Source organism: Bombus fervidus, chromosome 8 (assembly GCF_041682495.2).
Source record: "Bombus fervidus isolate BK054 chromosome 8, iyBomFerv1, whole genome shotgun sequence".
In the NCBI taxonomy this organism is placed as follows: domain Eukaryota; kingdom Metazoa; phylum Arthropoda; class Insecta; order Hymenoptera; family Apidae; genus Bombus; species Bombus fervidus.
Window position 1 is genome coordinate 4,503,100 of NC_091524.1, and position 17,929 is coordinate 4,521,028.

The 17,929-nt window shown below is 41.2% G+C and overlaps 3 protein-coding genes and 1 long non-coding RNA gene across 4 annotated transcripts; 3 read left to right on the forward strand and 1 right to left on the reverse strand.

Annotated features, from left to right (window-relative positions):
• The first annotated feature begins 553 nt into the window (after positions 1-553).
• On the forward strand, positions 554-3,012 carry LOC139989676 (uncharacterized). The gene is made up of 3 exons (XM_072008171.1): positions 554-716; positions 1,270-1,596; positions 2,024-3,012. The coding sequence occupies exons 1-3, from the start codon at positions 554-556 to the stop codon at positions 2,320-2,322; spliced, it is 789 nt and encodes a 262-aa protein (XP_071864272.1). The 3' UTR covers positions 2,323-3,012.
• Positions 3,013-5,182: 2,170 nt separating this feature from the next.
• LOC139989823 (uncharacterized) lies at positions 5,183-13,389 on the reverse strand. The gene is made up of 3 exons (XR_011800415.1): positions 13,229-13,389; positions 6,230-6,664; positions 5,183-5,724 (listed from the first exon to the last, which is right to left on the reverse strand). It is a non-coding gene; the product is annotated as an uncharacterized lncRNA (long non-coding RNA).
• LOC139989820 (uncharacterized) lies at positions 9,140-10,357 on the forward strand. Its single transcript, XM_072008457.1, has 2 exons — positions 9,140-9,514; positions 9,997-10,357. Exons 1-2 carry the CDS (start codon positions 9,208-9,210, stop codon positions 10,140-10,142), a joined length of 453 nt encoding a protein of 150 aa, XP_071864558.1. The 5' UTR covers positions 9,140-9,207; the 3' UTR covers positions 10,143-10,357.
• A 186-nt stretch (positions 13,390-13,575) lies between the features above and the next one.
• LOC139989821 (uncharacterized) lies at positions 13,576-14,431 on the forward strand. The gene is made up of 3 exons (XM_072008458.1): positions 13,576-13,633; positions 13,736-13,991; positions 14,080-14,431. The coding sequence occupies exons 1-3, from the start codon at positions 13,622-13,624 to the stop codon at positions 14,250-14,252; spliced, it is 441 nt and encodes a 146-aa protein (XP_071864559.1). The 5' UTR covers positions 13,576-13,621; the 3' UTR covers positions 14,253-14,431.
• The last annotated feature ends 3,498 nt before the right edge of the window (positions 14,432-17,929 follow it).

A 17,929-nucleotide genomic window follows, 5' to 3' on the forward strand; every position in this document is an offset into this window, starting at 1 on the left:
AATCGTGACGCGAACACGATAAATCTATTTCGCGTTTAACGTCGTGACCGACTTCTGTCGTCAATAAAGATACATCTTGGTTTTTGAGTGTTTCATTCTTCAAAACAATCAAATGCATATATAGATTCTTATGAGTATATGCATTTTTGAGACATTTCAGCACATGCACCCACTGTAACCGTAACCAAAAGAAACGAGAAGATGGATGCTTTCTCCTTGAAATTCTATAGATTCTCATGAATAGATTCATCTCAATCTGCAGATGATTCATTCATTAGAACGACAATTCGTTAGAATACGTATCCACTGTAACCATAACCTAAAAAAGCGAAGAAACGGATGCTTTCTTTATGGAACTGAATCGTTTGATGAAACAAAGAATCGATGAAAGGCAACAAAGAAAAGAATTCAACGAAGTAGCAGTTTTGTTTCAAGAAGGACAAAGGAGAAAAAAATCCGACGATATGCTTCCCCAGTGGAAGCGATCATTTCACAATGAATGGTCGTTGAAGGTCAGTCAAGGGACTCAGCATCCCGAGGGTGGGTGTGCCGGATGCTGACCTTCTTGCACAATGGCTCAGACTGTACCATCAGCGGATATGATTTGAAGGGATCAACTAGGGGCGCGGTCGGGATCCTGGAGCAGTATATAAAGTCCGACCAAGTCGTCCGTGAGCACACTAAGCAATCGGTCGGTTGGCAAGATGAAGGCCTTCGTAAGTATTCTCCGGAACATCGGAATATTGCAACAGTGAATTTCTCGTCATGAGGCTCGCCACCGCAGAAGTTCAATCTCTTTCAGTTTGGTGAACGTGATTTTATATTCTCGGTGTTTTTTTCGCTCTGCAAAATTGTTTCTGTTTGGAAATTAATATTCTATTGATTGTTTAACAACTCTTTGTGGAATTTTAGAGTGGATGAAAAAGTTCTAAATTGGACACCATTACTTTCAGTTGTGTGGTAGTTTTAAACACTAAATCTTAATAGAATAATTTAAGAATTTATACAGACTAACGGTTTGCTCATACTCTATATTATGTGTGTTTTATTTCGGTTGGCTTTTCTAGTTCGAAATTACGTTAAATTAGAGATTAATATTTTAGTGATTATTTAAGAAACTTTCTGTGAACTTGTAGCATGGACAGGAATGTACTAGACTTTAGCGCCAATTTGAAACATCAAGTCTTCACGAAATAATTTACTGATTGACTAAGTATAAATTTGACGATACTTACCATTAATTTTGAAAATTTTAGTTAATTTTGACAGCCCTCTTCGCGTTCGTCGCAGCTGCCCCGCGGCTGCGCCGAGAGGCTATTTATGGTGGATACCATGGTGGACTTTACGGAGGTCACCTCGGATATTCTCATGGAGTGGCAATCGCTGGACCCGCCTTGGGACCAACCAGTGTTGCTGGACCTCACCTTGGAGCGACCATGGTGGCTGCTCCATCTATAGGACCAGCTAAGCTCTCTGGATCCGTTGCTGGGCCGGTTCAAGTTTCTGGTGCTGTTGCTGGATCCGCTGTTGTTACTGCTTCTGTCGCCGGACCTGCTCACGTGGAGGGTTACAGCGGCCCCTATGACGGTGGAGTCGGTGAGTGCTCAAACTCAAACTCAAACTGAAACTCAAACTGAAACTGAAACTCAAGCTCAAACTCAAACTCAAACTCAAACTCAAACTCAAACTCAAACTCAAACTCAAACTCAAACTCAAACTCAAATTCAAACTCAAACTCAAACTCAAACTCAAACTCAAACTCAAACTCAAACTCAAACTCAAACTCAAACTCAAACTCAAACTCAAACTCAAACTCAAACTCAAACTCAAACTCAAACTCAAACTCAAAGTCAAACTTAAACTTAAACTCAAACTCAAACTCAAACTCAAACTCAAACTCAAACTCAAACTCAAACTCAAACTCAAACTCAAACTCAAACTCAAACTTGTCTAAAATTTTTACTAAAACACAATATGGTAAATATTTACCTATCACATATAAAATGATCCGACTTGGTTCTAGGTTTGGGATACACCGGTCCAGCCTATAGTTCCGGGATAGTAGGGTATCCGGGATATGCTGGATACTCTGGATACGCGGGAGCCGGTAGTCACGGAGTGGTAATAGCAGGACCAGCATCGCATGGAGCCGTTCTCGCAGGACCAGCGTCCCATGGCGCCGTCCTTTCTGGTCCTCAATCTGGAAGCGCCGCTGTATCCGGCCCTAATGCTGGTTCCGTGGTAATCGCTGGACCCTCTGGTAAAATTACTACCCACGGAACTGGCTTTGGTGGGATCCACACTGGACACGGTCATTGGTAACGAATGACAGCTGTTGGCAGAACAAAAACTTTAAAAATCTATCGATCGTATCCACTTCTATGAATTATCAGCGGAGTTAAACTACAATACGATATCTGATCGTTATATCGTTAGATTTGTCTCACGACGATCCCCGTTAGCGATACATTTGATACTATGATTTTATAACGATAATGCAATACGAATAAGAATTTTTTATACATTTGATATACCATTACTTTTTTTTAAATAGATAATAAATAATTTGTAACATGGATATTCGTAGATCGCTCGCTATTTATCGTGTAACTTTATCTGATCTCTTACGATAATACACGATTTAGTTACACACGTTTAATCATGTTGTTAACTATGTACTCGAAATCCTCACACACGATGCTTTAATGAAGTTATATCGTTACACGTCGTCAACCTTTACGTCGCTTTAAATTCGTTATGCGTCCCATTTTAACGAGCTGTAAAATAATTATGCATCGATTCCATGCACGCTCTAGTTTTGTCTTTGCAAAAAGGAACCTTCACGTTTATTTATTCCACGTTCCAAATTTGCTGCTCTCAGTGTCAGTATTTAACCCGTTTATTTTTTATTCCTCTTTCATTGCCAAGAAGAATAAAATTTACGGCTCCTCTACATAAGCAAGCTGGCATTCGTATCAAATTCTTCGATCGTGCTATCGCGCAACGAATCGAGACAGATCACAAAAGCGTTTTACGCGATCCACTATCGATCTTTATGTGTAGTTTTGGAAGTTTCGTTAGTTCATCGTAACCGTTCGTGGAATCGTTCGACACCGACTACAAGGGGCCACAATCAGAGGGTAGATAGAACCGAAGCCAAGTTGAACCGTTGACACGGATATCGACACGTTGGAATAACATATCGATAGTTGTGGTAAAGGTTAATGTCGTTAGATGTATGATTCGCGACACGGTTCGACGATCTTCGAACAAACGCGACGATTGCCTCGATTTCGCGACATCGTTTAAAAAATAATCGACCTGTGTGTAGATCGATCAGAGTGAACACAGGTGTGCTGGCACCATGGTCTAGTGCGAATAAAGCTAGACTAACGAACCACGCGCGCATAATTCACCGAAGGTCGTACACGAGTTCTGTGTTATCTCCTAAGTCGTTCTTTCAAGCGCTGACTCTATCGCGGAATCTGTACACGACAATTACCGCGTGCTTTTTTAAGGTCGACTTGATCCTCGTCACAGATCGTAGCCACGGCAATATTTTTCGCCTGTAAGCCGTTTCATTCGGTTTTTACGATTGAACAATTGCCATTTAAGTGGCTTATTTCGAGCTACCGATTCTCCATAATACGAGTTCAAACCACTTGATCATATTACATCGATAATCGGGTAAAATTTCAGCGAAATACACGATAAATCCATTGTGAATTAAAGTACCTAATAAGTTCGCGCGCACTTGATAATTTAATATATTAAAAGCACGAGTGCTTCAATTCGCATGAATAACCACCGAACATCCAAATTTTTAAATGTCTGCTACAAGATTGAAATAATACGGTTACATTAAAAACTGAATGTAAAGCAGAGCTGACGAGCGAGAGAATTTATCACGAGATTCGTGCACAATCGTGAGAACTATCTCCACTTAATCGCGTAAACCTACATCTTTTGCTTCTACGGAAAGATTTATTTTCAGAGACAACCATTTCACGATAGCTACGAGACTTAGCTAATATCGAGGTACGAATTCGAAGAACGAGAGTTCCGTCTTCGTGAGAAAATCGTGGCAGCGTCGTGATGCATCAATCGATCGTTTCGCCACCGACCAGAGTGCATCGAACCTGCACGAATTCTAAAAGGTTACTAGATTCCGTTTGACCGATCATTCTGTGGAGGCAACACGACAACGAAAATATTTACGATATTCAATCAGATCGTTTTAATTAAATGAAATACAATTACAATAAAGTTTTCCATTACGTTTAACAATCAATAGCCTATGCGATTCTTCTAGAAATATAGATCATCAATCGTAGTTTTGTGATCACTGAAAAGGAAGATTAAATGCATCGTACTCTCGTTATTTTCCTCTGCTTTTCTTTATTTCTTCTGTTTGTGTATGACGTGTGTGCAGTATCATTCATAATTACTCCGACAGTATAATTATACCTCACTTCTATTGTGGAACGTGAGCAGTCCTTTCTATTGTTAAATCATATGATTTTTTACTAAAACAATGAATAATTGTTTTAATTACTGGTTAGAAATAGTTGAACAATGTTTTACATTTAAATTACTCGATATTGGAACAATTATAAAAAAAGTATCAAAAGTACATTTCTACCTTCCTATAATTTTTATTTCATTATTATAATGAGTTTTCACGAAATATAAATCGTGAATTGATGCTTTCAGTGAGAGAAATTTTTTCACTTTTTAAGCGGGATCATTTCACAGGACGTTGATTTAAATTACACGAAGCGCGGGTTATTTATTGCGATTTTGCTGTGCTCACAATGGTAGCACGGAATTAAAGGAAATAAATGATGCGCCCTAATTTAGACTTCGATATGCACAATGAGTTGTTATTCGTTATTCCTCTACTTTATCCCGAAGTCGTAAAATGGAAAATGAGGTAAAACGAAATAAGTAAATATGGTTGAAGACATTGTACGTTTTACGACTTCAATGGTTGATTGTATAAGTCATATACCTACTAATTACGTGCTTAGGTAATGAAGTTGAAAAAGACACAAAAAATGGAATTAATCAGTTTGATTCCTGGCAGTGTCGATTACAGCCAGTATCAACATATCAGATACCAAAAAATTCTAAATTGCACACCAACAATATGAAAAATGAAACAAATGCAGATTTAGTTTTGCTCATAAGTATACGTTTATTTTTAAACAGTTTCAATAAAAAGATATATAATACAACAGTGAACCACAAGATCCTCAATTGTTTTTACATTTCATACGACGAAGATTAGCACCCCACGCTATATACACAATATACAAGTTACAAAGACAAAGAAATTTACTACAGGAAGCATCAACACGTAACTCCACCCTCTCCACCCGCCCGTGAGACACCCTGGCCTGTATTTCATCAACGAACGCGGCAAATTGCGGTAAATCAGTTAAGCTGTCTCGAACAGGAATTATAAGTTGGACAGATGGTTGACTACCGTGGACATTCCAGCGGATCGACCTCGCTCTGACATAAAGCAAGAAGGTCGAATTGTTTTCGCGAAGCCCAGCGTCGTTACGGACAAGAACGACGAAAGGTGTGGCCGATAACGAGGTAGATATGGTTGTGGCTGGGTCGTTAGTGTCTCGTAAGTTGCCGGAGATTGAGGAAGGCCGATCGATGGATCCTTCGACGCGCTGCTGCTTTTACGCCCTCGATGGTATACTGAATGTCCTAAGAATACAAAAATCGTGGAGAGGCAATAGAGTATCTGAAGATTCGTTACGTTCAAAAGATGATTTTCGTATGGATGACACGTCCACATCGAAGGGATATGGATCGAACGTGATCGTAGATCCGTAGATATTTAAACATCGACTCGAGACACGATCTCGTGGAGGATCGTTCGCCAGTTGGAAAAATAACTCGTTATTTTTCAACAGGACGAGCGGGATATATATATGTGTGGTACGTAACGGCGTGTTCCGGGGTCAGAAAATCGGTCTAGAAACGGGAAAATAAATCTTACGCGTACGTTCTGTGCTCTCCTTGGCTTGATCGTTATTCACATCGCGATTCGCTTCGCCCGTGTACTACCCGCGGAAATTGAGAAACGTGTTTGTTTCGTTCGCGTCGTAGTCTAATTTCTCTATCCCAAAAATGGAAAATACGAACATATCCTCGATATCTCCGGCAACTTGACTCGAAACAAAACAACATAAATATAGAAGTTTCTTACCTGAAAGTTGATGGCCACTGTGTGACGCCATCCTTGGCGTCGTGGTTTCGTGGTGCACGCTCATAACGGCCACTGTAGAAACCAATACCAATTTTGTAGACTGAGAAACCCGAAGATGATGATGTTGATGAAATTTTAATCGAAGGATCCATCGATGCCGCCTGTGGTGTTTCTTAACCCTTCTATTCCCTAGTTAGGTCGACGATCGTGAAATGTCCCCTCGTAGATGACAGAGGCCACCGAGATTCCGAGCAGCGACTTTCCATCAGCCATCACGGAGGAACATTGCCGTACATGTTGATGCTAAGTGAGCTTTTATAGGCGACACACGCGAACACGTGGGTCGGTGAACTTATCGGGGGTAAAGGCGGGGCTGGTAGCAGCGATCTGTTAGACCGTGACGGGGTGAAAAAGCTCGGCCGATCGGACAAAAACCTGTAAATAAGGTGACGCAATATTGAATCGAATTGGAGACACCACGCCTAGAAATGAAAGAAAAATGATCTATGCGTTGGATTTGCGTAAGGAATGCATCGAAATAACGACCTACATACCATCTCCTTGTGCAAGATTCCTTTGTGCGAATCTATTTATTAAAATGTAGCCTTCAGTTCGTATTTTCTAGATTTGATGTTGCGAATTTTTTATTACCCTTTCATATCAATTTTTAATTTTCTTTATTTTTTAAATCTTCTATAATTAAAAAACATTGGTAAACATTGATAAACGTGGACATTGATAAACGTTATCGAAGCGATGAACAACGAGACCATGCGGATCGTGTTTCTAAACTGATAATCCTCCTCTATTCCTATTTCGTGCTTTGTAATGGTAAACCAGTCACACGCAACATACGATGCGCATTACAATTACCGTAGACAAAAACACCTACACATCGAAATCTTACCATGACATATACGTCAGTGTTCCATTATCTTTCACCAGCTCTATTCAAGACTCTAAAAATGGCGCATAGCTTCGTGTCAAAATCGCCCTGCACCGTAAATCAAATACTCTGTCATTCTTGATCCGACGTTCTTTTATGCACCTGTCGCGACAAGAAATCTATTCCTGTTCTCGATTTTCTTCGTGAACGATTGGCCATCGCGTGATCTTCGATATCTGATCCTAACTACGACCTTCTGTTTCAATCTTAACTGGGTCGCTTAAATCAAACGCTCATAACCACTCAACCCTTTTGATTTCTTTATATAACAGTGCGTTCTAATAATTAGAAGTATAATTTACAATATGGTGGAGCAAATATAATTTAATTAGATATAAATCTTTACACTGTACGATATAATTGGAAATTATATCCACAGGGATTATACAATATTACAAATATGTTGTTGGGGAAGTAGAAATATTGTGGACGGCCACGAGTCGATGCTGAAATAAATCAACGAGTAAAAATAATGGGAACGTATTGAATAAATATTGAAAGTACGGATGCATTTTATGTTATTCCAAAAAGATATACGAATTGATAAAGGTGGTTTCTCTCTTATGAATTTTCAAATATCTACGATATTTACTTCATACGATATTTACTGTATACAATATTTTATTCTCAACCAACAATATATAAGAGTAATAAAAATGATCAAGGAGAGATTACGAAGCCACTTTCCAAATGAAAGTCGTTTCAAACTCCAAGAGGAGAGAAATTCCCGGAATATTTTTTCAACCGAGTAAGGAAAAAGCGAGTTGCTTTTTAAGCCCTGCGTGATCTTTCTAAGAAAAAGTAGACTTCGCGATCTTCTCTTGTTCTCTGAAACGAGGCGTACCATTAAAGCCGCCCCTCGAAGGACTTCGCCGTGGCGGGGAACAATTATTCGAACAATCGCGTCGCCGGTCACCTTTGCCACCTTCGAAAGCGCGCGCTACGCCCAACAATGATATTCGAAACGATCCGTGGCGCGAGGCTCGGTGATGCATTGCGAGGCTGGTGCCACCGTAACACACGCGTATCCGACTACAATGAGACAGTCATTCCAGGCGACAATCGCAACTTGGGGACGACGCGTGGGCTACGCAACCCAGTGCCTCGCCTAAACGGATGTACAATGCACAATGCGGACGCATAGTGACACGGCTGTCGACGCATGCTCGTTCAGATCTGTCTCTTTGTTTAGAAAATCGACAAGAAGAAGATGAAACGACTCTTCTTCGACCGTGAAGGTCGTGATGACAGGTTTCTATGACCCTGAAATTGCAGGATCTTTCACAGGAAATGATGATCTCGTCAATGGAACATGCTACCTGTACTACGACTTTAATATGATCGAATGGGTTCGATACGAAAGATATCGATCTTTAATTTGAATCGAGTTTACAGTTAGCGTTGATCGATCGATAGAGTCTGCACTTGGTATCAAAGGAATTAAATTGGAAATCTTAAATCTTGTTCGGTTCTAAGTACGTAGACACTTTAGTTAGACTTTTTTGCAATGTACTTTAATTTCTTCAGAAATTCAATTCAACATTTTAGAAAAGCCCCGGACCGTGACTACCTAGACCCACGTTGAAGCCATTAAACACTCAAACTTTGTAGTATCGGCGTGCCGATCTTTCTGGTCGATAGAGTACCGTGTTCTATACGCAAGGACAGAAACAATCGTAAAAACCGTCGCTGAAACGGATGCAACGGGCATGTTGAATTGGAGCGGGCGACCTCCAGGGGCACGGGTGGGCTGCGAGGCGTTAAGCATTAGCCGTGTGTCGCTGCTACTCGATGACTGCCTTAATGCTGATAAGCCGAGGAAACGGCCACGCGCCCAACCCGCAGAGAATGTTTGGCGTGTCCTGTGCCCCGCCCTTGGGGTTGGCGGGAGCAACTAGGTGGCCAGAGTGTACACAATGCCCCTATAAAAGCACCATCGAGCCAGCCAGATGCCAGCACATCCACTCCAGCCATCGAGGCAAACTATTCCAGTAGTTTAGCAACGAGCAAGCCCTTCGACAAACCTTTCAACATGTGCGCCCTCGTAGCGGTCTTCCTCGTCGCTGTTCTTTCGGTAGCGGCTGCGGCTCCTTCGGCGATTTTGGCACCTGGAGCAGCTCTGGCTGGTCCTCTCCTAGGCCCTGCTGCCCTTAGTGGACCGATCGTAGGACCCGCTGCCCTTGCAGGACCAGCTACAGGACCTGCTCGCCTCTCAGGAGCTGTGGACGGTGGCGCCATAGTGACTGGAGCAGTTGCTGGTCCCTCTCTAGTTTCCGGTAGCGTTGCTGGTGCAGCTGCACCCTGGCCAGCCGTAGCCGCTCCTTGGGGTGCACCATGGGGTAAGTAGAGTAGATTCGTAAATTCCACGAACTGACACTCGCTGGTATATTTATCCATAATATAGGCCTTGTAGATAGATTACGTTGATAAGAAGATGTCTTAGAATGGTACCCAAAGATAAACGTACAACAGCGTTTGAATCGATGTGCTTTTTTTCGTAATGTTGATTGGATATTGTCGTTGCAAACCAGTCGCGTTCCATATATCCTTGTCAGGAAACTAGGGTACTTAATCTTTGAACATGCAACGATCCATATATTATGAATACGATACACACAATGGACGATAAATTCAACCATGCGTAGTAGACTGATCTTTACTCATCTAGCGACGTTTATTTGTTTCGAATTGTCACGTTTTATCGCGTCTCTATCGCAATGTCTTCCTTATTCGCTTTATCGAACAGGGTACATGGTTCTGTCGTCTCTTTCTGGAATATGTGTATGTATGTTCGTACTAATTTTATATTATCCTTTTTCAGGAACCGTCTTGGCTGGACCTGCAGCACATCCTGCAGCTCTTGCCGGTCCCATCACCGCTCCAGCACTTATTGCAGGACCATCCGGTAGCATAGCAGCTGGACCAGCTGGAGTTGGAAGCATCCTTCGCGCTGATGGCCACTGGTAATTCTTAGCTCACGCTGGACACCCATACATATAATGACATCTTCGACTGATCTCCTCCGATGCCTGCCATTTTGAAACCGACCGCGCCACGATCTCCGTCATTTACCGCTAGTACCTCCGTCATTGTATCTTTTATATATATTTCGTGTACATAATAATGTATCGTTTATATGTTTATATTATGTAATAATAAACGCATACCACTTTGGAGAGGAATTGCACTTCTCGTTTCTGCCATTATTGCCTTGGCTGTAACGTTTGCAAACATACTTTGTTTTGATTACATACAGCGTAATGTTAACTGAATTATTCGATGAGAATAATCAGAATAATTATTTAACCGAAGGATTTAAATGAGAATTAAATGGGGAATAGATGGCCCGTGTTCGGCAACAGGCAACCATTGTTTCGTAAATTTCAATTGTTCCAGGTAAATAAGTTCGTTTAACATGTCCTCGAGTCCGGCCGAAACAAAAGACCAAATGTTGTAATGGGGACAATGGCGTTCCTCGAAGTTTCAAGTGCAGAAATGTTACAGTGTAATTGCGACTGGTGCACGAGATTAACGTGAAACTTTTAGTATTGTCTTTGTTCAGCAAACAATTAACAAGCGTAATGTGTAAGCTGACGGGGAAAGAAAAATATTTAGAGAAACAATTCTGTACGCCACAACAGTTACTTGCAATATACTAAACGTCCAAGACGATCAACTGCCACGAATCTACCACAGCAAGAATTTCATCGAAGTCTTTGTCGAATATCTCTAAGTCCTCCTAAGAATTTCACACTCGAAGAGTCAAAGCAAAGGCACTTATTGCGTAGTGATTGTGACATGCAATCTACGATTAAAATGACACCCGTCGGCAAAGCATTGTTCTAGTCCCGGAATATTATCATCGACATCGTGGCGTGACCAGCCTCCATTTCGCGGTCTATTATACCGTTGACAGTGTGTCGTGGGATGATACCTATCCACCTTTGCCGGTAATTATAGGAAATTGCTTGAACGCCACTCCAATCAGCCGAGTATTCTCCCCATTTGAACCGTACTCTAATGATATCCGAACATAGCTTTGGTAATGAACCTCTCTCTCTCTCCACCTATAGGGCAATTGCAATATGGAACACCTGATTTTAAAAACTTGTCAAAACGAGAAACATGTTTCTTGTTAATAAAACCAACTTCAAAACACGATAAAATTAATAGATATTTGTTTGTTAATAGTTAACTATGCAAAAGTTTAAGTGTGCTGAAGTCGTGGTAAAAAAATGAGAAAGAGATCAAGTACGGCGAGTTGAAAAAATGGTTGTTAATATATGTAAAGAAATCCAATAAATTGTAAAAATAATTTCTTAAGAAATTTCGAAAAATTCTATTTTTGCTATGAAAAATGAATATTTATTTAAATAAAGAAGACAAGTAATCAAATATATTCCATTTTTTAAGCTTATTTTACATTATGCTGTATTATTTTATATTATATCGTATTATATTGTTAATTTTCTTTGTCTGTCACACATGAAACGCCTAAAGCATATCCCAGATTGTAATCCCAATGAAAACAGCGAATACATTGCATCCATATCTCACTATTATTGTCTCTTTGGGAAATGCAACCACAAAATAAATATAATTCTGTATCATATTCGTCAATAGCAGCATCATTGGCGTGTTCTATATGACGTACACTCAACGTGTTTAACATTGGGAATATAAGTATATATTACGACAGAAAAATAATTATCACATTAAAAATGAAATAAATTTAACGGTAAATTTCTTTCCGACACCCAAAGCCAAATACGTTTAATGAGAAATCATGGAAAGATAATATATTTTTATTTGCTTCAACTAAAAAATTTTACTGTTTAACTCGCCTCTCAAGAACAGTTATACGTTTTCAAATGCAACGATCGATGGATTACCAAGCGAATCTCAAATGTGAATACGCTTGTCTTTTGCTTCTAATGAAATATTTTACACCGTTGCCGATTGATTTTGTATTATAATTACTTTCCGAGATATTGCAGTGTTCCATATTGAGTACAATTACCATACTACTTCATGGTTCTGCTTTAATCTCTGTTTTCATTCGCGCCAGCCTCTGGGAAATGCCACGACGAAGATGCTTTACGGCATCTTTTTTACGCAACTCTGCCGGCTTCTAGTTCCTGTGGAAAGCTGAAGGAAATTATTAGCGCCACGCGCATTACCATTTCAAAGGCACGTCCACGAGCGAACAGCAACAAGTACCGGGCCAGTCGTTACGTCCCACGGTTTATGCATGAACAAAACGACAGTCGTTTAACACAGACGTGGATTCCATACGGCGGACATGAAATTCAAGTAGTCGAATAGCGAAGAGCACCTCGATGACTTTCAACGCTTGCGTCAACAAACGTTTACTTGCTTCCAACGTGAGGTCTGTGATTTCGTGTGATCCGTCAAGATGCTGGGATTACTTGAGGTTTTCGAGCTTTGGAGTTTAAGCATTGAAACAGGATGTTGGTAAATATTTTGGAGGATGTGAATTGTAGCCACTGCGTCTGTCGACGAGTGAATTTTGTATGGGGAGAGCTTGAAATGTTTGCGAGTTCTGTTCTTCGTTTAAGGAACACTTACAGTGGCTGCTAAATGAATATTGACAAAATCTCAGAATCGAGAAGAGATACAATACTAAAGTTGATTTGAAAAACGTGGAGAATTGTTCAAGTAAAAGTCCAGAGAAGGAAACGCTTCAACAAGGACAGTGTTTAAAGAAATTTACTTCTGTCAAAATAAAGCAGATGTCCAAAACAATAACAAAAAACACACAGTGGTTTCAAACGTTTAACCAATAATTCATTTAAGATTCGATAGATGCGATCTTCGGTTAGCATTTAGACATAAATTTGTCTCGATCCCACGGTGTCGTCAACCGCCAAAAAGACATGAAAAGACACTATCCAAATTCTCGAACAGCACTCGACTCTACGTTACAATGAATTCGCGAGACGGACGGGCACACCCCAGAAGCGAATTACCGTGACAAAGCGGCGTTCCCGACTACGAAATCAGAACGATGCGCAACAAGTTCGAGTACTTACGTCAAGTAGTCTAAGTGGGATGAATTCCGACAAAACCAGAACAGCATAAAGATAACGAGGTAACGTCGATTCTCGTGAATTCTTCAAACTTATGGCGCTCGAGTTCCGTTTTCGATATTACGGGATGGGTGCAATTAATCCGCGTCGCACGATGGGACTGTCTGGAAGTGTCTCTTCGACGCGGAGTTTAATAGCTTACGCAGACACGCGACATTCTTCCATACAGAAATAGGTCGGGCCGGCAATGGTAATGGTGTGACATTTCCTAATGGAAAAATGTCGGGAAAGCTATAGATTCAGGGTCAGAACCGAGTATAAAAGCAGCTGTCGTGGGATTAATTGGCAGTCTTACAATTAAGGTGATAGACAACGCTGAAGAATAAAGCAGCAATCATGAAATACTTGGTAAGCTTCTCGATTATATTTTATTTGCATCAGTAGTAACTTTGCGGTATCGACATGTGTTGATTACTTTTTAAAATAATTCTTTAATCATTTTTCTATTAGGCTGTTCTGGTATCAATCGTGTCGGTTTGCTCAGCCGCGCCGAGTCTTGTCAGCCCACTCGTCGGTGCTGTAAGCGTAGCTGGTGCTCATGTAGGACCAGCAGTCGTTGCTGGTCCCGCAGCTGGAGCAGTTAAAGTAGCTGGGCCAGTTGCTGGACCTGCAGTAGTCACTGGAGCCGTAGCCGGCCCGAGTGCCGTTGTTGGTTCGGTTGCTGGACCTACTGTCGTTTCTGAACCGGGACTTGGCGTTGTCGTTAGTAAGTGACCATCTTCTTAAATCAAGTTTATTTCCTTTATATCATAGGATATTTAGATAGGAATTATAATAAATAAATAAATTTTCAGGTAATGCACTCGTTGCCCCTGCACTGGCTGGACCTGCAGTGGTAGCGGCAGCTCCAGCAGCCGCGGTTGTCGCTGGACCAGCAGCATCCACTGTCGTCGCTGGCCCCGTTACCAAAACTGCAGTAATCGGAGCTTCATCCTCCGCGGTTATCGCTGGAGGTCACGCCTGGTAGTCAAATAAAAACGAGCCTCATAGATATACAACGTACCTCGTACCTTACTCAAAACTATACAGACCACTTATAAATCATTCCTAACTACGGCAAGATCACTGCCTACGTGTTCGGCTACGTATACGCTTATACAAATGTATCTGTTTAATTATATAAAATAAACTATATTACATCTCGAATTCTAGAGGAGTATCTAATTTCCTACATCCGAAGCAAACTATTTTCCTTTGTGGTTGCAAAATAGTTTGCTAATCAAAAGCAAATTTCCGCACAAAGGCTTGCCTCTTGTAAAATTTCAGGTATTCGAAATACCTTTTTCCACGTGGTTAATCGCTTTAAATACCCTGAAAAGCCGCAGCAAATCCGGGAATTTGAATCGACGCGTCGGACGATCGATACGTCAGCTGCGCAATGGCAATCCAGCTCTGGCTCCTACACAAAAAGGCACGTACGAATAATTTTGTAACTGCGCGCGCGATTCAGAACGCGCTTAGAGACAACTCTCGGCTGGATCTCCACCTGGCATCCCCATCATGAATATTTCAACGTACACCTCTGCCGTGCCACCGTTGGGATCACAGTAACGGGGAGGGAAAGGCAAAGCTTGCACCTGTGCACCATAGTCGGCTAATGCCGATGCGAAAAATCATCGCAGAACGTCAAAACGAAAGCCCAGACCGGGATAACAATACGTACCGCTCGATCCATGGAATTATGTAGTCATAATCGATTCACTGTCAAGTACGGCAATCGACAAGTCAGCCGACTGATCGGCCGCCCGCTATTATTTCTCTCGTCGCGCTTATCGAGACACGGTAGCGTGGCTGTTGTCGCGGTTACGAGACTGGAACGGATTTTCTCTTCAAGGACCTGTAACGGTCGTCCGCGAGTATGCGATGGATTTATGGAGCTCGTGATGTCAAATATGATAAACAATGTCGCAACGTGAGATATACACCGACTGACATTATCGTTCTGAAAAAAATGGAGATACGCATTCGAGTTCCTTGCAGGTGATGAATGGAAACTAATGGAATAAAGGAGAAGAGAGAAGCAGAAGGTTTAATTAATAAATTGTTTTTCTGTTGTAATTAGTACAGATTACGAGATCGTCTAACTTCAACGTATAAAAGTAATTAGTAAATATATACGTGTTCTCTTTTAGTTTATTCTCAATTAGTTTCGCCACCAAAGTAATTTTAACCGGATTTTAAAGTAGAATGCTGCAAGGTTGTTTGAGTAATTACAAGGAGGATAAGAGCTTGAAGTTAGCTTTTAAGTGTTATGTTTGTAAATTACTTAATTCGTTATTTATTAATTCACTGTTATTATTCATTGAAATTAATGTAGGAAAATTTCCTTTCCTCAGAGTTAAATGTAGTAATACGTTTTAAATGTAGTAACACATAAAAAGTGGTAATGCGTCATTAAATGCAAATAAATCATCTGAAGTTCAAGTTTGACACAACCAAAATCAATTTCAACATTTTTGTCAGTTGATCGGCGGATTACAAATGTCCTTTTAACTCTGTCAATCTTCACTGCTAGAATTGAATTACGAACACGACTCCGACACATTAGAAACGGTGGACAGAGCTCATAACAGGTTTCACGAGACTGTCGAATTAATTAGATGCCTTTGTCCTTCAAATGCAAAGACTTAACGGTATATTCTAGACCTAGTAACGCGACACAATGAGATGCATAGAACTATCCGGCGGCTTAGCGCAATATCGGCCACGATGTCGTGTACCCGTGCGAGCCTACCAACATGAACAACGCGCTATTCGCGTTTAATTCTCCGTTCGCATGTTAGTACACACGTTTCATCGATCCAAGGCCTATTTGTCCGGGTACATTTGCTGTCACAGCTATCGTCTATGTTAATAACGTTAATTGTTCGGACCACCTAATTATGGTTTGTCACTGTTATCATTGTTATGTCGAGCGAAAAAAAATATGACACGAGCCCGATCGTTAAGCGATTGCATTTGAAACGAACTAATCAGTTCGGGAAGACACAATATTGGCTGTGTAAGTTGATAGAACGCGATTAACACGCGACGATAATGAAATCGAAATTGGTTGATTTGAAGCGTTCATTCGGATAAATCAGGGATGGTTGTAAATATTTCGTGAAATCGTTTGATGTCGATTGCGAATTCTTTGTTTCTTTGTCACGAGTATACGATGATATATACAACATAACGACAAATATACGATACTGTAGAGTCTAGAAATTAGATTTATCGTTTATTTTTACTGGAAATAAAGAATAGAACATATCAGATCTGTAGTCAGCTTGAGGTACTTTAAATAGCAGGGAAAAGTTTAAAAAATTCATTGTTCTATCGAAAGGTCAAGAAGAATTCAGACGACCGAATTGTTTCGACTAAAACGAAGTCCCCTCATCGATAAATCCGGTCCCGATGATGCATTTGCGACTATTTTCACTCGACCTACTCCCAATCTCAGAAATATTAATCGGAATCCCACGTTTCCACTAATAATCGTGTATCTTCCACGAAAGGAGTGACACGAGCGATATTGGCGCACAGAGAGACGATCGATGGAAGGGAACGAGACGTAGCGTCACGCAAACAGGGCCAGAAACTTCCCGATAATCGATAGCCTTTGACACAAAGACCGGGAAAACCATTGAAAGGATGACGTCTGCGAATCAAACGGAATATTCTTGAAAAGGAATGCGGCCGCGCCAACTCTCGTCACAAAGACTTTGACTTTTCGATATATTCTCGCCTAGCCTCAGATTGCGATTTTCAACGCACCCCCTGGGAATCCTCTGTTACCCTGGAACCACGCGAAATTCGTCGCTAGCCGTGAATACTAGTTTTTTAGTCGAAAGGTCACGTAAACGGGCCAATCGCAAATAGAACGAGAAGTGGACGTCGATGGCCGAATTTCACTTCCGCCCGCTGGCAACTGCCATGTAATAGAATAATAAAATGACAATAGTAAGCCAATAGCGTGTCGTGCCATCATTGGAAAATGCGACATCGTTCAGTGGCGAATTGTTCGGCGGCTTTGCGACTCATTAACACTGGTTTAGAAGTTGAATTTGTTATTGGTTTAGAATCGATTGAATGTCGAGTTACAGAGAACATTCACAAGATAATATTGGCAGACGTGGTTAATACGATAACAAATATTAATGCACGAAGTTAGCATTGCCGTAACAACTCCTGCTTCTTCGATTATTCGAGAACTCTAAACGTGACCAACTCGACTCGCCATCTCTTCCTCCTAACTTTCCACCTAAACAGCAGAAGCAACTTATACTGGGACGCATTCTCTTCCTGAAGTTTCCCCAATTATTCTATCAACGGAGAGAACTCTTCCCAAGTTTGGTGGAAGTGCAACGTTTCGTGGAAACGTGGCTCGCCATAAATTCAAACAGGGACGACGTAAAGGCTCGCAAGTCACCGCGATTTCCAACTTGACAAATCTGACACGCGCAATTACGCCGTTCCAGACCGGTGCCAGCCAACGCGGATTCAAAGGACGAATCACCCATGGTCATCACGAAAAAACTGCTCGGTACGGTACAGACGAAATAAAAGGGCGCACGCGAAACGGCCAACCACCCTCTCCGTTGTTTTATTCGCACGCCATCGACGCTCGTTTATTCTTTACCATGCGGATTCTTTGCGAACAAT

What these genes read in the sequence shown, in the direction of transcription:
- LOC139989820 (XM_072008457.1), top strand. Translation starts at nt 9,208, where the DNA reads ATGTGCGCCCTCGTAGCGGTCTTCCTCGTCGCTGTTCTTTCGGTAGCG. An exon ending in TCCTTGGGGTGCACCATGGG is followed by an intron (nt 9,515 to 9,996) that starts GTAAGTAGAGTA and finishes ATCCTTTTTCAG; the next exon opens with GAACCGTCTTGGCTGGACCT.
- LOC139989676 (XM_072008171.1), top strand. Translation starts at nt 554, where the DNA reads ATGCTGACCTTCTTGCACAATGGCTCAGACTGTACCATCAGCGGATAT. An exon ending in TTGGCAAGATGAAGGCCTTC is followed by an intron (nt 717 to 1,269) that starts GTAAGTATTCTC and finishes TAATTTTGACAG; the next exon opens with CCCTCTTCGCGTTCGTCGCA. An exon ending in CCCCTATGACGGTGGAGTCG is followed by an intron (nt 1,597 to 2,023) that starts GTGAGTGCTCAA and finishes ACTTGGTTCTAG; the next exon opens with GTTTGGGATACACCGGTCCA.
- LOC139989821 (XM_072008458.1), top strand. An exon ending in GGGACTTGGCGTTGTCGTTA is followed by an intron (nt 13,992 to 14,079) that starts GTAAGTGACCAT and finishes ATAAATTTTCAG; the next exon opens with GTAATGCACTCGTTGCCCCT.